Genomic DNA, 25,102 nt, shown 5'->3' with positions numbered 1-25,102 from the left:
TTCGTAATCTCCTCAAAAGTGTAACCATTTAGACTTTAAAATAATTTTAAAAATTACTTGAAGGATTTAAAAAAAAATCGACCGAAGCTGCCCCACCTTACCTTACATAATTTTTTCCGGCGGCTTCGCAAACCCGCTTACTTTTTCTAAGTTTAAATCTTCTTTATTTTTTTTTAGATTCTTGTGTTTAATTCTTTTGGCTTTATCGAACTTTAGGTTTGATTTAGATTTTCGGGTAAGTCTATGCATTTTTTAAATTTGTTTGAAATGAACCCGAAGCTTATATAACTAAAATTTTAAGTACCTCAGGTTTAGTTTAAAACTATCACATTTTCGGTTTTTCCCCCATATTTAATTAATTTCTTGCTAAAAATTAAAGTACGTTTTTTTATAATTACATTTTTATCTTCCTAACATTTGTCCTTTTTGTGTTTTTGTTTCTGTTTTCAAGTCCACAGCCAAAATTTTCAATTCAAATTGAAAATAACGTTGAAATAAAGAATTGGGCAACACTGACTAGTAGATTCAAAGGCCGCAAACGTCAAGAGTTGCCAACTTATTTTCAGTCACAGGTCACTTCGATCAGAAATCTGATTAACATGACATAACATTACTGTTTTATTTATTTGTTTAATATTATGTTTTTTATAAAAATCAAGGCAAATACCATATCTTTGATGGGCTCAGCCTCCAAGCGCCCCGTGTGATCATTCTCCCTCTCCCTAATCCTCTCTCCCCCGATATCCCACTCGATAATGGGCTTAGGGTTGGCCTCGACCACCACCGTGATAAGCCCAGCCTCCCCTATGATATACCCAAACTTGTCAATCTCCCCTTGAGGCAACGGAGCGACTAAAAACCAAAAAATTAATTATATTTCCCCCAAAAAATGGCCCTTACATTTAACATCAAGTTGGCGCGACGTTTCGGCCCTACCATCAGGGTAGGCGGGATGGAAAGCCACACACCGTAAATGTTTGCCATTGTCGGACGCCTGTAGCACACGTGTCAAATTCTGGACTTTTGATTGGAGATTCTCTTTGGCCAAATCGATCACAGTTGGCATACTGAGATCGTTGCTGTAGAGCGGCTCATTATCAAGATACCATGAAATGTTGGCTACAGGCCGGCCATCTTTGACTATACAGGAGGCCTGGAGGACGTCGTTGATTTTGTAAATGTTGACCGAGTCAGTGCCTCGGCTTAAGTCCAGTTCTGGATACCTTGGGGCTTCTAAAAATTAAAAAAAAAACATTAAAAAAATTAAACAAAAAAAAAACAAATTTTGACTCACTCGCTACGATGAGTTGGACCATGCCAATAGACTCCGTCGGTTCCGTTTCAATCCCCAAAGTACATTTAATCACCCCGTTATTTCTCTCAGTCACTCTGTTTATCCGAAACCCGCATTGTCCAGCAGGCAGGCCTCCCCCATAGTAGGCAACCTCACTATTTGACAGTTTTGAGTTGAGATTTAGAGGTTGCATCCCGGGGATTTCCACACGACAGTACTGGAGGGGTACTTCCACTCGACACATGACGGTGACATTGCTTCCAGGGAGGACTAGCACTTCCCGGGGCTCTACGACAACTTGGGCACCTGTAAAAATTAAACAATTAGAAATTTTTGAATTTCGCGCGGTTCACAGGTGCCAACAACAGTCGCAAAATGGTAGGTGCGCGTTAGGGGTGGCGTCCTTTTCAAAAGCATAAAAAATTGAAAATTCGGGTCTTTTACACACTTTTTCGCGAACTGTTCAAAGTCTAAGTCAATTGAATTACGGAACATTTATAAATTTAGTGAAATTAACAAGTAAGTGTGGTCGGGGGTGGTAACTGGTCATAGTGAACTTTTCGTTTTTGCTCAATTGGAGTGGGTCAAGAGGACAAGAAAGGGATCTCATTAAGGTAATTAAGCCGATTCTAATGTTCTTTTAATTTATTTTTGCGTTTACAATAACGTACAAAGGTCGTTGACCTCTGGCCGTCTGGAATTAAAATTAGGTCACGCTGATCTGAGATGGCTCTGATTGCATCTTTTCGTCAAAATCAGTGGCGTAGCAATCGCGTTCTAAATGGGGTGTTTTAAACATTCAAATACATTTTTGTGTTTTTTTGAACAATCTCTGTTTCGTGATAATGTGCATCTACTCGTAAATCTAAATGCACCTTTAATTTAATGGCCGATTCACACAAAATTAATGTCATTCGAAAAAAATATTCGCGTTAATAATGACAAAAATCATGGGTTTACCACCAGACACTAATTACGTAGTTAATTTTAATTAATTTATTCCTGCTTCAAAAACCAGGACACATTTATTAGAAAAAATAGTTTATAGGAAGATTGAGATTAGGATTGTTTGAATTTTTATGTGGTTGCCACATTAAAATGATTCCTTTCAACGACTACTTTGATGCCAGTGTAGCTTACTGAAATGTTTTTTTTTGGGCATATTTTTCTTAATTTTTTTTGTTTAATATAGGGCATTTTTTTTTGGAATTCTTTTTTCGTTGTGGCATTACTAAATGCCCTCCACGTTTTATGAAAATAACAAAATAACATCAAATCCACACACGTCCAAATGCCTGAAGATGATAACCGTTATCGAAACGTTGCTTTGAAATAAACACTAGTATATAGGTACTATTTTTCTTCAAAAATCGTCCTATATTCCACGAAATGCTACAAAAAAGAGTAAAGAAAGAGGGTTTTCGACAGCGATTTCAAGAAAGTTGCTGTCTAATTTTGCATTTTCAGACAGTTTAAAACCATTAAAGGATTTATACAGCAAGTTATCTCGTTTTTAAGTAAAATGGATCGTTTTCTTCCAAACCGGTGCATAAATTATTATTTTAAGCTAGAATAAGACGTTTTCAAGATCTTCAATAAGAGTTTGCTCGTTTTTAAGCAAGAAATCGTCAGAAATAAATCATTTTTAACCAAACTGGAGCATAAATCCTTGTTTTAGGTTGGAATAAGCTGTTTTCAATCTCATCTATGAGAGTTTTTTTCCTTTTTAGGCAAGAAATTCTCCAAAATTAAGAATTTTTTATCCCAATTTTATAAATCGTTCTTTTAGCCACTTCTCAAAAGGTTTTACTAATTTTTAAGCAAGAAATTGTCCAAAAGCTGAAGTTATAAAGTAATATAATAGTATTTATTAAAGAATAAAAAATTCAACTCGAAGTCTTCTCTTTCAAATATAAAAATTAAAATAAAAATATTGTCTATTTGCACAAGCACTTTCGGAATTTTTCCATCTTCATGTACCAAAACAATATATTAACGGAAAACAAATTAAAAATCTTAAATGGGCCCTAAATAGAAAAACATTATTTGGACCAACTAACGATGAAGTCTATAATTTAAATTTTGTTTAAAATTGAAAGAGGAAGCTGCTGATGATGGGTTCTCTGTGTTCATAACAAAAAAATAATAAAAAACAACAGTGTTTATTGTCTACTTTTTTATTTAATATCGTTTTATGCACTTATTTCAAATATTTTTCTATATAAAACGTATTTTTCTGTTATATTTTTTTTTAATAGTATACAGAGTGCCCGTTTTTCGAGCTCCACCATGGGGTCTCAGTTATTATAATTAGGGCAAAGTTGCGCATTTTTATGCTGAACAATTATCCGAAAGAAAACTTAATGTGTCATTTTTAATTTTTGAATTATTGTAAAAAAAACGGAAATCTGTAATTTTTGTTTTTATTTTTTTAAGCGAAAACTAAAAGAACTAGACGTTATTATTTATCTAAGATGTTCTTCGGGCACTTTTTTACAAGAAATTTAAATCTGTGATCGCATTTTCCAAGGCGTTCTTGATGTTAGAGTTACAATACTCAACTTTGGTTTTTCTTATGGAAACCATATTCGCTTTTTGTATTTTTAAAAAGTGTTTTTATTCTTAATTACAACGATGTATCACATGATATGATAGAATCTTACATGTTGATGAAAATGGAGAAAAATGCATTCTTACGAAGAAAAATGGACAGCCTGTATATTATTCAGTTTTCTTTGTTTACTATTGTTTTATTCAGTTATTTCAAATATTTCTATAAAAACGTCTCGTATTTAATTTTTTTGCAATATTTTTTATGTTTTTCATTTTCATTGTTCCTCTTATTACAACAAAATGAAAACCGAACTTTATTAAAGAGATAATTTTGAAATGTCTTAAATTCTGAATTAGGTAGAGATTTCTTAAAAAGAAAAAAGTAACTAATATTTATTTTATCTAACTCAACTATTGTCTATCAGCCATCAAAGTTAGCATTTTTTTTTAGTTTATATACAATGAATTTTTTAATAAAAAATAATGAAACTACTTTCCTTGGCTTTGCTCCGGTTTCCAGTTACTCATATTAAAATTTATAATGCTAAACTATGTCTCTACATAATTTAGTGTTGCCAATTTAATTAAGTCACTGCCCACTTTGATCAGAAATTTTATTCAACACTGATACCTATTCTAATACGAGTATAAAATGTCAGTGAGATTTTGTATCAATTTTTTTGCAAGTTTAACAGAATTTTAACAGAAACAGCTTCACCTCTCGTTTAGCATTTATCTAGTTTAAAATTAGCTAATCAAGTTACCACTGATTTCTTATTTTTTTAGTTATACTCAATTATTTGTTACCTTAAAACTTAATGAAACTACTTGCTACTGTTCGCAGTTTAATTTTAAATAAATAATACAAAACAATTAGATTGCATTATGCAATATTGCCAACTTGATTTCAAAATCACTGGCCACTTTGGACAAAAAGTTTGAATCTTATGTCCATTTTTTAGCAATTTATAACGGAAAATGTTGTTCAGCGAGGCGAAGCCGAGGTTATAGTATTGTATTATCTAACTCGATCGTTCTGTTTAGTTGTTTTATTTCTAGAAAAAAACAAAAGAGAATGGCAAAAATGTGACAAATTGTGAGCTCAGGTTGCCGCCGCTGGGTAAAACCGTTGGATGCGCTAATATTCATAATTAATTAAAGAATTTGTTTTGTTCTCCCCTAAAAGCCATATTTCTCCCGAATTCGCTGGCAGCCGTTGGCCCGGAAGTGTCTCCCATTTCCGGCAACCGCTTCAGTTATCTTAAATCTGTTTTCACACCTCGATTCCGTGTTTTGATATGCAGTTTGCGTACCAACACCAAGTTGAGTTGAGGCTCGCTGAAGCGTGCTACTTTTTCAATAATTAAACAATTTTCGCAAGAAAAAAAACACAGCGTGTGACTAGTTCCCTTTAATAATTTCAGCATCTGATTAAATTTTTGACGTCTCGGCTCGCTAAACAGCGACGATTTCATTTTAGGGAACGTAAAATTTTACTGCTAATGACCTCGTCCGGAACTAATTACACAGTTCGCATCTTCCACCAACAAAAACACAACAAAGAGTATAAATCACTGCAGCGTTTGAGAAATTTCATTGTTTGCTTTCGGAAAATGAATCGATGAACCGAAAAAATTGGAGAAATGAGGTTGGCAGACTTTAACGGTCTCTGTCACATAAAATCATTTTTTATTACTTTATAATTTTCGCTTACTTTTTTTGAAATAATTCAGAAAGCGTTCTTGAAATTCATATTTTGTTCTTTTTCACACAAGTGGACATCTGTTTCGTAATTATTTCCGCGTCGCCTTTTCCACCGTTGATTTATCTTCGAGCGCCATTATCCCAACTTTCCGCGGCCTAAACTTCCCTCCAAACTTTTCTAATTGCATGTTAATAATTCCGGAAAGTTTGTCGGAGAGAGTAAGAAAATACTCGTGTATATCTGGAGACGGTTTTCATTACAAGAGAGGAGTTAATTGGATTCATTTTCGTTAATTGGACCTTGAAACTTCTCGTGGCTACATTACCGATGATTAAAAACGCATTTCCACCAAAAGAACGAGAAAACTTATTCCGTGACTTATCATCTAATCTTATTTAAATAAAAAATTAAATAAGAAGTCTAAAATGACACCCTTAGATGACTTTTCTGTCTGTTTTGAACGAAAATTTGTTTAATGACTTGACCTGACCTGACCTGACCAAATTTTTTATTTTGACGAAATTTAAAAACCTGCTAAATTGAGAGAAACTAACATTAATTTCGATTTATTCTGTTATTTTTTGTTAAGTTCGTGCAAAATAGACCATTCTCCACTTAAAAAAAAAGAAAAAATTAACATAAATTTCGATCTAATTCTAATTTTAGAATTCTAATTAGAATTCGATCTAATTTTGTTTAAATATTTCGAGAAAATCTTAGTTTTTACCTCAATAAATAATACCCTCGGATGATTTTTCCGTCTGTTTTTAACAAAATTTTGCATAATGACTTGACCTGACCTGACCAAATGTTAAAGTTTTTCGTATCGTTTAGACGAAATTTTGTTCAGAAACGAGCTTAATGGAAAGAAAATAACATTAATTTCCATTTATTTTGTCATTTTTAGGTGTGTTTTTGTAAGTTCTTGCAAAATAAATCAGTCTCCACTAAAAAAAAAGAGAAGGTAACATCAATTTCGATCTAATTCGGTGATTTATGAATTAATTTTATTTAAATTTATTTATTTATATTATTTATTTAAAAAAATCTTAGCTTCTATCTCAACAAGGCTCGATAAGAAGCCTAAAATAACACCCTCGTATGACTTTTCCGTCTGTTTTTAACGAAATTTTCGTAAAGACCTACCCTGACCTGATCAAATGTTCAAAATTGTCGGCTTATTTTGACGAAATTTAACTCAAAAACGAGCTAAATTGAGAGAAACTAGCATTAATTTCCATTTATTAAGTTATTTGTTAACGAAATTTTGCATAATGACCTGACCTGACCTGACCAAATGTTAAAGTTTTGCCGATTATTTTGACGCAATTTCGCTCAAAAACGAGCTATTGAGAAATTAACATCAATTTCCATTTATTGTTATTTTTGCAAAATAAGTCAGTCTCCATTAAAAAAAAGATAAGATAACATCAATTTCGATCTAATTCAGTGATTTGTCATTTAATTTTATTTAGATATTTCGAAAAAATCTTATTGTTTTTTTTAACAAGACTTGGTAAAAAGGCTAGAATAATACTCTCGGATGACTTTTCCGTCTATTTTAACGAAATTTTTCGTAAAGACCTGACCTGACCTGACCAAATTTCTTATTACTTTGACCAAATTTCGCTCAAAAACGAGCTAAATTGCGAGAAACTGACATTAATTTCCATTTATTTATTTTTGGGTGTGTTTTGATAAGTTCTTACCAAATAGATCACTCTCCACTTAAACAAAAAAACAGAAGATAACCTCAATTTCAATCTAATTCGGTGATTTATGATATAATTTTATTTAAATATTCCGAAAAAATCTTAGCTTCTATTTCAACAAAACTTGATAAGAAGCCTAAAATAACACCCTCGGATAACTTTTCTTTCTGTTTTCGACGAGCTAAATTGAGAGAAACTAACAATAAATTCTATTTATTCTGTTATTTTTCAACGAAATTTTGCGTAATGCTCTGACCTGACCTGACCAAATGTTAAAGTTTTTTGTATTGTTTTGATGAAATTTTGCTCTGAAACGAGCTTAATTGAAAAAAACTAATATTAATTTCCATTTGTTATGTTATTTTTAGGTGTGTTTTTGTAAGTTCTTGCAAAATAGATCAGTTTCCACTAAAAAAAAGAGAAGGTAACATTAATTTCGATTTAATTCGGTAATTTATCATCTAATATTATTAAAATATTTCGAAAAATCTTAATTTCTATCTCAACAAAACTATAAGAAGGCTAGAAAAGACCAAATGTTAAAGATTTTTGGATTATTTTGACGAAATTTCGCTCAAAAAGGAACTAAGTTTAAGCAAAAATTACCTTAATTTCTATGAATTTTGTAAGTTCTTCCAAAATAAATTGACCTAACCTGACCTAACCAAATGTTAAAAGTTTTTCGGCTTATTTTGACGAAATTTAACATAAAAACGAGCTAAATTGAGAGAAACTAACATTAATTTCCATTTATTCTGTTATTTTTGAAAGAAATTTTGCGTAATGACCTGACCTGACCTGACCAAATGTTAAAGTTTTTTGTATTGTTTTGACGAAATTTTGCTCTGAAACGAGATTAATTGAAAGAAACTAATATTAATTTCCATTTGTTATATTATTTTTAAGTGTTTTTGTTAGTTCTTGGAAAATAGATCAGTTTCCACTAAAAAAAAAGAAAAGGTAACATCAATTTCGATTTAATTCGGTAATTTATCATCTAATATTATTGAAATATTTCGAAAAATCTTAATTTCTATCTCAACAAAACTTTATAAGAAGGCTAGAAAAGACCAAATGTTAAAGATTTTTGGATTATTTTGACGAAATTTCGCTCAAAAAGGAACGAAGTTGAGAGAAACTAACATTAATTTCTGTTAATTTTGTAAGCTCTTTCAAAATAAATTGACCTGACCTGTCCTGACCTAACCAACTGTTAAAGGTTTCGGCTTATTTTGACAAAATATCGCTCAAAAACGAGCTAAATTGGAAGAAATTAATATTAATTTCCATTTATTTTATTATTCTTAGGTGTGTTTTGGTAAATTCTTGTAAAATAAATCAGCCTTCACTTAAGATAACATCAGTTTTGACCTAATTCGGTGATTTGTCATCTAATTTTACCTAACTATTTCGAACAAATCTTGGTTTTTATCTCAACAAGACTTGATAAGAACACTAAAACAACACTCTCGGATGGCTTTTAACGAAATTTTAACAAAGTTGCGTAATAATTGGTTAAGAAAGTGCTCCAAAAAGGCAAAAATGAGATAATATTGAATTTAATTTGATGATTTTTCGTATTTTTGCCAAAAGAATGGAGAGGATTTATGATGCGACTTGACTGGCTTTAATCAGGCCATACGTCAACGAATAAACTTCAAATCTCGCACCAGCAATTAATGCGTTTTAATACGTCATAGCTGACAAATAATGTCCAACGAAATTGCCTTCATAAACAACAATAACGGCGAAATGGCGTGACGGCCGACCATTTTTATCGAACGCGAAAAATCCAGTCGATATTAAAGCACTCGAACGAGTGTCGAAACAATCTGGTGCATTTCACGTCGCAAGGTTGGCATGACCGCAATTTCGTTTGACTAGGGACATTTAAAGTTTTACGGCACGTATTTAGCGCGAGTTTGGCAACAATGGGCAATTAAAGCCCGCCGCCTTCTAGATCGGGCCACGTAGGTGAGCGCCAACTAGATAATTGAAGCCGCAAAAGTTTGCCCGTGCAAAAATTGCCTTTGTTAAAGTTTAGTTGTGGCAATTTGTTATTTGATTAGTGTGTGGGGCGCTTGTATCAATTGTGCTTTTCTTTCGGCGATATTTCCGTCGTCGTCTGGCACAAATTGTTTGAAAGCTGGGCGCATTAAGGCGACGGCAAAAAGCTTCCAACTGAAGCTTTTTTCTCTCGGTAACATCTTTGAAACTAGACCGAACAAGACCCAACTTTTCCTATAAGCGGTGAAGTTTTTTTATTAAAATCGAACAAGAGACTCCTAACACCTCGACGATAAAAAAAGCGATCGACGAACGAGAGAATTCGTCACAATAAAAATGCAAAATGCGGATTAAAATCAAAGCCTAATTACAAAATCGATGAGGAATGATATTTGAAATGGAATGAAATGAAAACTGAGCGGTTTGTGGGGGAGTGTGAGGGTTTTTTACCGAAGCGATCATCAATTATCGTTTAATCGGGCTGTGTTCATTTTTTCACCCCTTTAACGGGGGGAGACAAAGGGATAAGGAGTGGACGATGAGCAACAGATTGTCGGAATTAAAGGATCAAGAGAGTCAAGTGACGGTGTTCGATTAATCACTCATCATAAAACGATCGATCGGACGAAAAAAATCATTCGGTGCTTGACAGCGAGCGGAGAAACCCTAAAAAAAGTTAAAAGTTTCCCTTTCCTGGCGAGGTTTTTTGACCATTTTGGCAAAATAATTACGTTTCTGCCTTAAAAACGTATTAAAGAAACACAAAAATTAGAAAATGTTATTTGATTAAAAAACTCAAAAATGTATTTAAACTCTTGAAAAGAGGAGGAATAAGTCGTCTTTTTTCAGCTTATAATTGACGAAATTTTGCTCAACAACAAACGAAATCGAGTGGAACATGCAAGGTAACGTCTGTTTCATTTCATTTTTATTATAATTGTGAAGCGTGTTGTGACAACATCTTACCAAATAAATGAATTTCAGGTTCAAAAAAATTAAATGACTGAAATAAAATAAATTTAATACGAATTTCAATCAAATTTGGCGATTTTTTGTCAGTTTTTGACAGAAAATACTTATAGCTATTGTTTAAACTAATCAGTCTCCACTTAAAAAAGGTGGAGATACCATCAATTTCGATCCAACTAAGAGATTTGTCATCAATTTTATTTAAGTATTTCAAAAAAATCCTAGTTTTTGCTTCAATAAGACTAGATAAGAAGGCTAAAATAATACCTTTGAATGACTTTTCCGTCTGTTTTTAAAGAAATTTTGTGTAATGACCTGACCTGACCTGACCAAATATTAAAGTTTTTCGGCTTATTTTGACAAAATTTCGCTCAAAAACGATTTAAATTGAGAGAAACTAACATTAAATTTCATTTATGTTGTTATTTTTAGGTGTTTCTGTACCTGACCTGACCTGACCTGACTTGACCAAATATTAAATTTTACGGCTTATTTTGACGAAATTTCGCTCAAAAACGAGCTACATTGAGAGAAATGAATATTAGCATTTCCATTTATTTTGTTATTTTTTAGTGTGTTTTTGTAAGTTCTTGTAAAATAAATCAGTCTCCACTTAAAAAAACTGGAGATAACATTAATTTCGATCTAACTTAGAAATTTGTCGTCTAATTTTGTTAAGTATTTCGAAAAAGTCTTAGTTTTTACTTCAATAAGACTAGATAAGAAGGCTAAAATAATACCCTTGGATGACTTTTTGTCTGTTTTTAACGGAATTTTGCGTAATGACCTGACCTGACCTGACCAAATGTTAAAGTTTTTCGGATTATTTTGACGAAATTTCGCTCAAAAACGAGCTAAATTGAGAGAAACTGACATTCATTGCATTTATTTTGTTATTTTTAGGTGTATTTTAGTTCTTACAAAATAAATCAGTTACCACTTAAAATAAAAGAGAAGATAACACCAATTTCGATATAACTCAGTGGTTTATAATCTAATTTTATTTAAGTATTTCGAAAAAATCTTAGTTTTTACCTTAACAAGACTTGTAAGAAGGCTAAAATAATATCCTTGAAAGAGTTTTTCGTCTGTTTTTAACGAAATTTTGCGTAATGAATTGACCTGACCTGACCAAATATTAAAGTTTTTCGGCGTATTTTGACAAAATTTCGCTCAAAAACGATTTAAATTGAGAGAAACTAACATTAAATTTCATTTATTTTGTTTTTTTTAAGGGTGTTTCTGTACCTGACCTAACCTGACCTGACCTGACCAAATATTAAATTTTACGGCGTATTTTGACGACATTTCGCTAAAAAACGAACTAAATTCAGAGAAATGAATATTAGCATTTTCATTTATTTTGTTATTTTTAGGTGTGTTTTTGTAAGTTCTTGTAAAATAAATCAGTCTCTACTTAAAAATAGTGGAGATAACATTAATTTCGATCAAACTGAGAGATTTGTCGTCTAATTTTATTACGTATCTCGAAAAAATCTTAGTTTTTACTTCAATAAGACTAGATAAGAACTAAAATAATACCCTTGGATGAATTTTGCGTCTGTTTTTAACGAAATTTTGTGTAATGACCTGACCTGACCTGACCAAATGTTAAAGTTTTTTGGATTATTTTGACAAAATTTTGTTTAAAAACGAACTAAAGTGAGAGAAACTGACATTAATTTCCATTTATTTTGTTATTTTTAGGTGTGTTTTGATAGGTTCATGCAAAACAGATCTATCTTTACTTAAAAAAAGTAGAAATTTACATCAATTTCGATCTAATTCGGTGATTTGTCATGTAATTTTATTTAAATATTTTTATAAAATCTTAGTTTTTATTACCTCAACAAGACTTGATAAGAAAACTAGAATAATACCCTCGGATGACTTTTCCGGCTGTTTTAACGAAATTTTTCGTAAAGACCTGACCTGACCTGACTTGACCTGACCAAATATTAAAGTTTTTCGGCTTATTTTGACGAAATTTTGCCCAGAAGCTATGTTTATTTTGTTATTTTTAAGTGTGTTTTTGTAAGTTCTTGCAAAATAAATCAGTCCCCACTTAAAAAAAGAGAAGATGACACCAATTTCGATATACTTCGGTGATTTATCAACTAATTTTATTTAAATTTTTTGAAAAAAGCTTAGCTTCTATCTCAACAAGACTCGATAAAAAGGATTATTACTTTTCCGTCTAATTTTAACGAAATTTTAACGAAGTTGTGCGTAATAATTGCATTTCTAACTGAAAAATGTGCAAAAATACGATAATTTTGAATTTGAATTGGTGATTTTTCGGTCTCTCCCAGTAATATCTCTGGAAAAACTGAGATTTTATTTTCAAAACGTGCTCAAATGCTCAGTAAGGGTAGAAATAAAATTACTCTCGACCAGAATTTGTTGTTGTAAAAAGTCAATAAATATGTATCTTAAAAATGTATCTTTGGTTCAAAGCTAGTAGAAATAATATAATTTTCACCAACTTTTAGCAAAATGTTTCTAAAAAAAACTTAATTTTTATCTCAAAACTAACTTCGTAAAAATTCGTGTCACAACGTTCGGAAAAAAAGAAATGGAATAGTTTTATTCGCATAATGTTATAATTTTTTAGTAATTTTTAAATGTGTAAATCTTTAAAAACCAAACCTTCTCTCTCGACATTATTCATCGTTTCAACTTAATTTCAGTCATTAGTCATTTTAATCAAAGAGAACATCCAGTTCTTATCCAATTTCAGTTTGTATTTTTTAATTTTGCTCTCTAGAACTCGTGCCTTAATCGCATTGAACTCGTCTTATCGTCAATCTGACGCCACTATCGTCCGATTCCCAATCCATTTAACCAGTGCTAATACAATAGAAGAATTCTGTCCCTCCCTAACCGAATTTCGAGCAAATTGTTCAACAAGTTTCAATCTTTTTCCCCCTGTAAAAAATCCAACAATCCGTATGAAATTCCCGAGGCTAAACCGGCTTGTTACAAGATAATACAAACATGTCTTGTTCACGTATGATTGAAAATTTCGCCGGTAGCTGAAATTTAAATTAAACTTGAAGAAAATCAGGTCACGATTAGACGAGAGACACGAAATCGTAAAAGCGCAGCGAAACTTTTAAGATAACAAAACATTTCAGATGTTATCGTAGGATTTTAGTTTTGTTTGTTTGTTTGCGCGAAGTAAATCGGAAAGATAGTTCTGTGAAAATATTGTTTTTGAGGTGGAACAATAAAAACCGACGTTTACATATAGATTGGAAAGCAAATTTATAATCGGCGATAAATCACACGAGAGATATGCGAACAAGCGCCGACTTTTTCGCCGTGTTTTGGGAAATAGTTATCTGAAAATTTTGACGTTTATTTTCGGCCCTAATTTAGTCAAATTCCCTTTGTTATCCCCTTGTGACGCATCAAAATGCGTATAAGTGATACAACCGCCCCTTATAAACACACCCTCGGCCAATATCAGGCGCCTTTTTACGCTTACACCCTTAATCCAACGGACGAGTCCTTTGTTAACACGGCTAATTACTCGCGGCTTATTTGAATAATTAATGAGGTTCGGGGTGAGTCATAAAAAACAAGTCGCGACTGGGGCTTATCTCGAAGGGGATCGCACACACCCTTGGTCAGTTTTTAAAGGGACTGCCACTCAATTTTACCAACAAAAGCGGCAAAAAATCTCGAGTGCACTCAGAAAAATGATGTGTTATGTTAGCAAGTTTGTTAATATTACCACCAGATTGTAGATGTTACTAATAAATGAAATATAAAATGAAAATATTTAATCACATTTTTATTTTTCCTAATAAATTTCTAAATTGAATTGTATTCTAATAAATGAGAAATAACAAAAAATAAAAATAAACAATGTGATTGAAGAAAAATTAAAAATATTATAACAAAAAAATATCTAATTAAAATCCTATTGTTGTGTTTAATCTTCCTAATTTAAAATAGGATCATTTTTTCAATTTTTTATTAGTATGTAGTTTAAAATCATTACATCAAATTTTTCAGTTTTATAGTTATTTTATTTAACATCTAAATAATTTATGTTTCTCAGGCTTCCAGTATTTCAGTTTTTAAATTTTTTATTTTAAAAGAGCTCGGAAAATATGCAAAATGTATATAAAGTGCATATTTTGACAAAATTCTATAAATGCATATGCACTTATGAAATGTGCGTATCTTCAATGTTTTTTGGCAGGAATTTCCAGAAATTACTGTAAATGTATAAATAATAATTGTGTAAGCAGTGGGGTTTTCTAGATTATCAAAGAAAGTTTGTGAGTATCACTAACCTATAATTAAACGTTTTTAGGAATTAGTAAATTCCTAATATTAAAATTACCCTTGGTTTTTGAATATGAAAGCAAAAATTCTTTGGTAGTGTCTCACAAAACGACAACCATATTTTTGTGTAGTTTGCACCCAAAAAAACCATTTTTTTAATACATCTATTTTTTTACTTTTTGAAAATGTACAATTACTTAATGACAATTTGCATTTCTAACCCAAATTAACAAAATTCAGCAACAAAAGTAATAAACCCCATTCTGTAAATAAATTTCAATTTGCTTCAATGAGGTCTTTTTTTCTACAAACTAATTTTAACAGATAGGCGACAAAGTTTTATTCTAGAAAACTTAGAATAAGATGCTACAATATACAATTATAACGCCAATAGTTAATAAAGAAAAATTAATTTAACAGAAATATGTGTCAAAAAATAGTTTCTAACAGCAAAAAATTAGATATACCTAGTATGTTGTAGATAACTTATTGGAATTTTATTCTTATTATTTTTATGGTTTTTCTTATTAAAAACGATGTTAAACCTAAGAAAGATTTACTGTTTTGTTATTTTATAAGAGCATTTATGCACATAAAAAAGCATAATATATTAGCATGTTTTTAGTGCATATTAGCAAGCATATTTTAACGTTTTTTAATGCATATTTTCCGAACCTTATATACATTATTATTATTATTATATTATTATTATTATTATTATTATTATTATTATTATTATTATCATTATTATTATTATTAATTATTATTACATTATTAATTTCCTCAATGTTTCGTGACTTTACTATCTTATCTTATTAATGTTTCATGGTTTTTTAATTTTCACTCTCTCAGTCACTTACAGATCTGCAGAATTTTAATCTCACTGTTTTTTGTTTTTTTTTGTATTCCAGTTTTTAAGTTTTTTAGCTTCTCAGTTTCTTAGTGTATTGTTTTTTTTTCAAAATCTAATGTTTGTTTCACTTAATTAGTATTTCTCTTTTCTGGTTCTATAGTTGAGGTTCTCAGTTTTTCATTCGCTTAGTTCTTCAGAATTTCTGTCTCCATATTTTTTAGTTTTTTGTGTTTTTAGACACTCAGCGTTAAAATTCCTTTAAGAGTGTTTGAACTTTTAATTTTTGAAAATATGCATACTCTTATTCTATATATTAAATATTTTTTTAATTTTAATCCATTTTTGTATCCTATAAAAATTTTGTAACAGCTTTGATTTTGGACAAAAAAAATACGAAGACGTGTCAAAATTGCAGTGTTCGCCAATTGTTAATTTTGATTTTTAAAATTCATTTATTTTAATTATAATAGTCGTAATTATTAATTTTTCCCAACCGATAGTATAGATTTTAAATAGTTGTGTGAAAGTCTTACTTTTCTAGGACTCTTAATTTTTATGTAATAAACTAAAAAAAATGTGTGTTTAGTAAAAAAAACACAAAATATTCCGAAAATTAAGCAGAATCGACCATTTTAATTGGCATCTAAGAAAAAATCCCGTTCTGTGAGAAAGACCGGCCCTAAAACTGGTTCACTGGTGTCTCATTTGTTCATTTGACCAATAAAAATGTAAAAATCGCCTCCTACTTGTTTATCTGATGCACAAAAAATTGAAAAATGACTTAAGCGTCTGTCATTGGATATTGGGGAGGTATATTACACTCCCAAGTGTAATATAAAACAGATCAATCATAAGGCGATTAAAACTGAGCAAAAAATTGTTGTTTAATTAATTTGTAAATGTTAGCCAAACCATCTGGACTTTAGATGTTTTCTAAGTATATTTCAAGTTTTCTACTACACTTCAGTTCAAAAATTCAAACATTTCGCAAGTTTTTATGGAAAAACTCAATTGTTTCACAAGATTCCCACACAATACTCAATAATGCACCAAAATGGGTCAAATCTGTTTAGTTAATAACTTGGATATTTGCAATTTATGAGTTACATTTTTTAATTAGACAATAAAAAAAAATTGGGTGTTCTATTTAACTTTTTCAAGGTATTCACCTTTTAACAAAGTTTTATTTTTTTATGTTGTCAGGCTTCCAGTCTTTCAATCTCATAAGTTCTTAGTGTTTCAATGAGACAGTTGTTAAGTTTATTCTCATTATTTCAGCTTTTTATTTCTTATTTTCCCATATTTCATAATCATTTCTTAAATTCTTCAGTTTTTCGTTGTTTCACTGTCCTATATTTCAGTTTTCCAATTTCTTAATGTTCTTACTTTGCAGTTTTATAGTTTTTTATTTTATCACTCTTTCAGTCACTTAGATCTACCTACCCAGTACAGATTTGTAATCTTACTGTTTTTTTATTTTTTTTTGTATACCAGTTCCTAATTTTTTCACCTTTTCAGTCTTTTAGTGTATTTGTTCTTTATTCAGGATGTCAAGTTTCAATGTATTAGTGTTTTTCTTTTTCTGACGATGGACAAGCCCTTGACGTGTCGACAAGCAAATGACTTACTTTCTCACTCTAAAATTTTAATAAATAGCACAACAAAATTAAAAACCGTTAATTTAACTTTTTTAACAGTTAACTTCTTTATAGCCTTTTTGTGTAATAGTTAATTTTAATTTTTTAACAAAACGTAATTCGTCTGGTTGGTTTTTATAATGCAATAAAAATTAAGTTTTTATAAAAATAACAGCTGGTACATGGGTGTAATAATCACGAATTTATAAAAACTATTTTGCAGTGGTAAAAATCACCCTACAAAATAGTCGAGTATTAGTTACTTTTTTTCTGGGTGTAAGGGAGGCAACAAGAAAGTCAAGCGGGAATTGAGGTGAGGTCAGATGCCACAAACAGAAGGGAGTCGAGATGTGGTCAAGTGAATAAACAGAGCTATAACTCGGGAAACAAGGTATCAAGAGAATGTTGGAATTGAATGTTCATTTTCTGTAAAATTTTCGCTTTCTTCATTAACATCACAAGCAAATTGTCGGGACGGAAGGCGTCATAATTGCTATTAAACTTCAAACACCGCTCGATCTTCATGCAATTCGCTTGGATTCCCTTATTCTGGGCCATTTCGTCGGCTGTTTCTTTACATTTTATTTCTCCTCGTTGCCTCTTTCATTTTACGACCTTCGTAACGACACATAATATTCCATTTTATTCACTCCTCCCTTTTTATAGCAATTTTTGGGACCACCTTCCCCCACCCTTTTCAAACAAATGCACATCTGGCGGTGACACGCGGCGAGATGATGGATGTGCATCCGACCACCTTGCGATGTTCACTTGTCGTGTCTCGGCTTTCTGGTTTTTCAAAACGGGAGTTTTCTGATTAAGATAACAATGAAGGGATGATATGTATTATATGTCGGAGCAATAAATCCATCGAACATTAATAACGAATAAAACTGTCATATTAATTCTGTGTGCTTTTCAATTAATTCTCTGTAGCGTGCACCACATAAAATACGGCTTCGAATGCGAATCGACGGACCGAAAACTGATTCGAACGCGGATGTGTCGTAAAAATCGCATTACGGCACTGGTAGCACGCTGGCTAGATGTCAAGGACGGTGATAACGGCAGATAACGGCTCGTAGGTGGAAACTAATTTAAATCAGTTGTGGGTGCAAAATCATACGTATTTTTTGCAACTACGATAGCTCCAATATTCAATTTTTCCCTAATTCTATGTAATGTAAAAGCAGAAATTAAAACAGGCCCGAAAAACACACTTAATTAAGTACGTCTAAAATTATAATATTTTGAGCCAAAAAATTTTCCTTCTAATAATACAGTAAATCCAATTAACCTCGAGTTACAGAGAAGACAGAGAAACTAATACTTTATTGGATATTTTTATCATGAAATTTTACTCAAATAGACAGAGAATAAAAAATTACGTTACTTTTGTCCTTTGAGAGCATTTTAGTAAATCTCTTGGCTAAGAACGCACTTATTTTGCAGAAATTCTGAAAAACATGCCAAAAAATCGGAAATCGAGATCGCAAGTAATATTATTTTGGTCTTTTTCGTTATTTTTTCTTGTTTTTGAGCGAGAAACTCACTTAAAGAAGTAAAAAAACATAAATTATCCGACTCGATTCGTACTAAAAAATAAAAAAAATCGAAAAGAACAATCTTCGAATATTTTTTATTTCTTTTCTCTTTCCTCTTATTTACTCACAATCTTTTTTTGTTCCTGTGTGTTTTGAGGGTATTTTTATTATTATTTATCTAGTAATTCCTCTTTTTACTTTTGCTTTTTTTCATTGTTGGTCCCAAAAACTCAATTATTCTGCGAAGTTTTTTCCCAAAAAGGCAAAACATCAGCACGTTTTTTAGTTATTTTGCAAAAAGACCGTACAAAAGCCTAAAACATAACAAAGAGGAGGTTCAAAATGAATTTGCGCAAAAAAAATATTTCAATATTTCGCTGAAAGCTCATTTCAAAATATGAAAGTAAACTTTTTAGCAAAATTTTCTTTAAAAAAAGGTACAAAACCAGTTAATTTAAGCAAATGGTTCAAAATCCGAGAGTGAACGTTGTCATTTAATCAGTGTTGCCAATGATATACAAAGGCAAAAAGTCTTTTCCTAAATCTGTTCTCTTATTATTTGGGAAAAAAGTGTATACATTAAATATCGTTTTTCTGACTGAAAAATTAAAAATCAAAACATTTCTTTCAGTTTCCACTTTTAATCAAACATTTTATATTGTTTCTTGTTCTCTCTTTTTTCTTATTTCTTATTTAGTGTAAATCTTCTTTAGTTTTTTTTACTTTTGCTTTCCAAACAACTCACTTATTTTGCGAAATTTACCCCAAAAAAGTAAAAAATCAGCATGTTTTTTCGTTATTTTGGCACAAAGTCAGTAAAAAATCCTAAAACATCACAAAAAAAGGGTTTTTTCATTAGATTTGCCTTATTGTCTTTGAGTAAGAAACTCACTTAATCGGCGAAATTTCCTAAAAAAATTACATGAAAATTTTGAGCATTCTTTTCGCAAAATTTTGTTAAAACTTGATATTTTGTAGATTTTGTATTTAGTAAAAACTAATATTCTAAAACAACTCAACAGAGCTTTTTGTTTCATAAACATAGAACGAACAGAACGAAGAAGTCAGTGAATGCTTCTTCTAAGTATTTTAATTTTTTGTTTCAAAGACCCGAAAACAGAACGAAAGAAACAGTTAATTTCTTTTCAATTTTTTTCGAAATAGTTTCAATTAAAGTACTGGATGCTGTCATGGACAGAGGTACTGCCATCATATGATTTTGACAATGACATCGGCTTTTTGACCTTAAAAATTTTCCTTGTCAAATGACTATATTGTCAAAAATAGATATGTAGGTTAATTTTTGTATCAATAAATTGTGACATTGACTCAAAATCTTTCAAATCTTGTCACTCTTTTGGCATTTTTTCAAGGTCAAAAGTCGTTGTCGTTGTCAAAATCATATGATGGCAGTACCTCTGTTCATGACAGCATCCAGTACCTTAGTTCCAATGAATTCGATAAAAATTAGTGTTCTCCAATTTTCGTAATTTTTTTTATTTTTTCCTCTTTTGTAAACCGAGTATTTTCGTATGAAATCATTCACCAAAATTTTTTATCACATAAACAAAAAAAAAGGAATAGAAAACAACTAACGCTATTTTCTTCATTTTCTATTTAAATTCGTTTTTTTTGTTTATATTTCTCTGCTTTTTTTCTTCACTGTTTTTGCAAAATAGACCGAAATAGAATGTTCAAGTAGACCAAAAATTACTAGTGAAGAGCGAAAATGCATGATCATTACATATTTCGAGAATGGTATAAAAAAACAAAGGAAAATGACCTTATTCTTTTTATTTTTGGTCTGTTCTTTTTGGATGTTATGCAGAATTTTTCTTAGTTCCAATGAATTCGATAAAAATTAGTGTTCTCCAATTTTCGTAATTTTTTTTATTTTTTCCTCTTTTGTAAACCGAGTATTTTCGTATGAAATCATTCACCAAAATTTTTTGTCACATAAACAAAAAAAAGGATTAGAAAACAACTAACGCTATTTTCTTCATTTTCTATTTAAATTCGTTTTTTTGTTTATATTTCTCTGCTTTTTTTCTTCACTGTTTTTGCAAAATAGACCGAAATAGAATGTTCAAGTAGACCAAAAATTACTAGTGAAGAGCGAAAATGCATGATCATTACATATTTCGAGAATGGTATAAAAAAACAAAGGAAAATGACCTTATTCTTTTTATTTTTGGTCTGTTCTTTTTGGATGTTATGCAGAATTTTTCTTAGTTCCAATGAATTCGATAAAAATTAGTGTTCTCCAATTTTCGTAATTTTTTTTATTTTTTCCTCTTTTGTAAACCGAGTATTTTCGTATGAAATCATTCACCAAAATTTTTTGTCACATAAACAAAAAAAAGGATTAGAAAACAACTAACGCTATTTTCTTCATTTTCTATTTAAATTCGTTTTTTTGTTTATATTTCTCTGCTTTTTTTCTTCACTGTTTTTGCAAAATAGACCGAAATAGAATGTTCAAATAGACCAAAAATTACTAGTGAAGAGCGAAAATGCATGATCATTACGTGTTTCGAGAATGGTATAAAAAAAACAAAGGAAAATGACCTTATTCTTTTTATTTTTGGTCTGTTCTTTTTGGATGTTATGCAGAATTTTTCTTAGTTCCAATGAATTTGATAAAAATTAGTGTTCTCCAATTTTCGTAATTTTTTTTATTTTTTCCTCTTTTGTAAACCGAGTATTTTCGTATGAAATCATTCACCAAAATTTTTTGTCACATAAACAAAAAAAAGGATTAGAAAACAACTAACGCTATTTTCTTCATTTTCTATTTAAATTCGTTTTTTTGTTTATATTTCTCTGCTTTTTTTCTTCACTGTTTTTGCAAAATAGACCGAAATAGAATGTTCAAATAGACCAAAAATTACTAGTGAAGAGCGAAAATGCATGATCATTACGTGTTTCGAGAATGGTATAAAAAAACAAAGGAAAATGACCTTATTCTTTTTATTTTTGGTCTGTTCTTTTTGGATGTTATGCAGAATTTTTCTTAGTTCCAATGAATTCGATAAAAATTAGTGTTCTCCAATTTTCGTATTTTTTTTTATTTTTTCCTCTTTTGTAAACCGAGTATTTTCGTATGAAATCATTCACCAAAATTTTTTGTCTCATAAACAAAAAAAAGGATGAGAAAACAACTAACGCTATTTTCTTCATTTTCTATTTAAATTCGTTTTTTTGTTTATATTTCTCTGCTTTTTTTCTTCACTGTTTTTGCAAAATAGACCGAAATAGAATGTTCAAATAGACCAAAAATTACTAGTGAAGAGCGAAAATGCATGATCATTACGTGTTTCGAGAATGGTATAAAAAAACAAAGGAAAATGACCTTATTCTTTTTATTTTTGGTCTGTTCTTTTTGGATGTTATGCAGAATTTTTCTTAGTTCCAATGAATTCAATAAAAATTAGTGTTCTCCAATTTTCGTAATTTTTTTTATTTTTTCCTCCTTTGTAAACCGAGTATTTTCGTATGAAATCATTCACCAAAATTTTTTGTCCATAAACAAAAAAAAAGGATTAGAAAACAACTAACGCTATTTTCTTCATTTTCTATTTAAATTCGTTTTTTTGTTTATATTTCTCTGCTTTTTTTCTTCACTGTTTTTGCAAAATAGACCGAAATAGAATGTTCAAATAGACCAAAAATTACTAGTGTAGAGCGAAAATGCATGATCATTACGTGTTTCGAGAATGGTATAAAAAAACAAAGGAAAATGACCTTATTCTTTTTATTTTTGGTCTGTTCTTTTTGGATGTTATGCAGAGTTTTTCTTTCTTTCACCTGGTAAGCATCAATGATTTAAATTTGCGATTTTTTGCTATTTTATTGAAAAATAGTTAAGGATTGATGATGTGCGGCTAAAATTACGGCGGATTTCAGGTTTATTTTCCTCTATTGTCGAAATATCGAACTCATTAAAGTCTTACGTGCCTTGAAGTTCCCTTCTACGACTTTACCTAAACATTGTGCTAACTCTAATAACGATAAAACTAGATCTCATTCGCCTAATGACCGCATTTTAACTTTCTTAACTCTGTTCCAAGTTAAAATTTCGCCCCGAAAAACTTTCGAGTGACTCTGAGATTTTGTCATATCGTTGTCGAAATCGCTCCAATACCGAAAAGTGCCCTCGTCTCCTAATTGTAAAATCAATATGACGATACCGCATCGAAATTAAAACGGAAACTAATTGGACGCGCGTCGGATCAGTTTCGCGGTCGCGTAAAGGGATTATCTCCGATTTTTTCCCTCGAAAAACTACCATACCACCAGTCAAGTTGATTAAACTCGCTCGAATTTCGAGCAATATCGAATAAACGACCTTTCAAACTATCGCGTTCCATTTGTTTAGGGATATCCCTTAAGACCGCTCCGAGGAAACAGCGAAAAATTGACTCGAGCGACAAATTGAATAATGATAGTTGCGAATTGAAGTTGCGAGGGCGTGAATGCTAAGCAATTTTTAGCGAATTAAATGGAAATTCGAGAGAGAGAATCTATTTTTGATTGAGCGACGAGCAAATGAGACAAGCCGCGAACTACAAGCGGCTTAATTTCAACTAACGAAGGAAATTGATACGAGATCTCAGCCAAATTGAGCAGCAAATAAGAGAATAACCATTTTTTCATTTTTTTTAATTTAATTCATTACTAACTCTGCCAGGTCAGTGCTGTACGGTTGTTCACGTTAAGGGCGGTATTTTTAAACCGTTTTCAAACAAATATACAGGGTGTTACGTCTAAACCCCACATTAGAAGTATTGGAAGTTCTAGTAATGATAGCCATCTAAAAATTTTTATACAACCATAATCTTTTAGGTCCTGCTCAATAAAAATATTTTCAACATGGCGCCACTTCCGGTTATACCGGAAATCGCTATCAACTTTCTTATTTTATAGCTATATTTTTTAACACGTTTTTGGATTACTGGAGTTATTTTAAGGTAGTTTTCATTAGCCTTCCCTATACCTAAATTTAACCGTTTACGAAATATTCAAGGTTTTTAATATATTTTTTTGGATTTGCACCTTTCAGTTCAAAAATCGATCACTTATCCATAGTTTTCAAGTTACAATAACTTTTGTTGTGATTGAAAAATTCATTAGCGCCATAGGTCTTTCTCATACGTTGCCATGGAAACGACAGAAAAAATCTGAGAAATTTAAGTTTTTGAAACCAACATTTTTGAACAGAATTTGTTGTTTGTTTATAAGAAATGTTTCTTTGACAAACTGTTCAAAAATAGCTGTGGTTATTAAGAACTTTCCTATACAATGTCAAAAAAACCAACATACTTTGAAAATTATCACAGATAGGTATAGGGAATGCTAACACAGATTGATGCAGAAAAAAAAGCTTCTCCATATAGTAAAATAAAAATTGTGACATCCCATTTGAAAAAATTAAGTTATGGGTACTTGAAGTTGTCCAAACTTAACCTTGAAATTTTTGGGTTTATTAACTTCTTTTCCAATTTTAAACACACTATTGAACAGGTATAGACTTTCTCTTTTAATTCTCCAAATATGATTGCGAAATTTTTAAAACTAAGCGAGTTACCGATTTTGTAAGTGACAGGTGCAAATCCAAAAATTTTCAAAAAATCTTAAATATCTCTAAAACGGATAAACATAGGTGTAGGAAAAGCTGATAAAAACTCCCTTAAAATAGCTCAACTAATCCAAAAACGCAGTGAAAAACAGTTTTCTATTGAAAATAAGGAAGTGATAGCGATTTCCGGTATAACCGGAAGTGCCGTCATACCATTAAAAATATTTTCATTGAGCAGATTATGGTTAAATACAACTTTCAGATGAATATCATTATTAGAACCTTCAATTAATACTATTTTTTTATTTACTTGGAGGTACTTAAACATTTTACATTATCTTCTGCTAGGTGTCTAAGAAAGAAATTGTTAGAAGAGATTAAAACCTTAAAGATTTAGCTAATTTTGCAGTTTTTAACAGCCAACAATTTATTGACAGTTTTTTCAAATTTTCCAAACAGTCTTATAGTTTCGCCGTAATTTTGGTATAAAATTACAAAAGTGAAAGTTTTAATATTTTTGTGACTTTTTTTCGGAAATTATAAGAATAATTAAACAGCAATTTATTCCATTGGATTCTACGATTCGGTTTAGGTGTTATAACAGTATTTCACAAAATTTAAAATTTTTAAATTTTTTGCTAAACATTTTGCTAAGTGGCTTACCTTCAAGCGACCAAATTTTTTTTTAAAACGTCCTAACAAAGTTTAATGAACTTTTCTCCGCTTTTAGAACTCACTCGAGTGGTTAAAATTACAAAAAACTCAATTGCTTACATTTTTTGAATTTTATTTTTTTTAATTACTTGTAGGTACTTGAACATTTTACATTATCTTCTGCTAGGTGTCTAAGGAAGAAATTGTTAGAAGAGATTAAAACCTTAAAGAATTCGCTAATATCCGAACTAAAATCAGACTACTTATTTTGATACATTGCAGTTTTTAACAGCCAAC

At 30.7% G+C, this 25,102-nt stretch overlaps 1 protein-coding gene across 4 annotated transcripts in view; it reads right to left on the bottom strand.

Moving 5' to 3' along the window:
- The window catches only part of Fas3 (Fasciclin 3), a 115,023-nt gene that overhangs the window by 3,893 nt on the left and 86,028 nt on the right, over positions 1–25,102 (bottom strand). For all 4 annotated transcript variants that reach the window (XM_015981045.2, XM_008196711.3, XM_015981046.2 and 1 more), the window contains exons 2-4: positions 1,295–1,600; positions 901–1,233; positions 668–852 (exon numbers count right to left, since the gene is read on the bottom strand). In XM_015981045.2, coding sequence (XP_015836531.2) covers positions 668–852; positions 901–1,233; positions 1,295–1,600 — 824 coding nt within the window. The remainder of the gene's footprint in view (positions 1–667; positions 853–900; positions 1,234–1,294; positions 1,601–25,102) is intronic.

The sequence above is a fragment of the Tribolium castaneum genome, chromosome 8 (assembly GCF_031307605.1).
Source record: "Tribolium castaneum strain GA2 chromosome 8, icTriCast1.1, whole genome shotgun sequence".
Classification (NCBI taxonomy): domain Eukaryota; kingdom Metazoa; phylum Arthropoda; class Insecta; order Coleoptera; family Tenebrionidae; genus Tribolium; species Tribolium castaneum.
The sequence above is the reverse complement of the archived record's forward strand: the minus strand, read 5'-3'. Positions and strand labels throughout refer to the sequence as shown.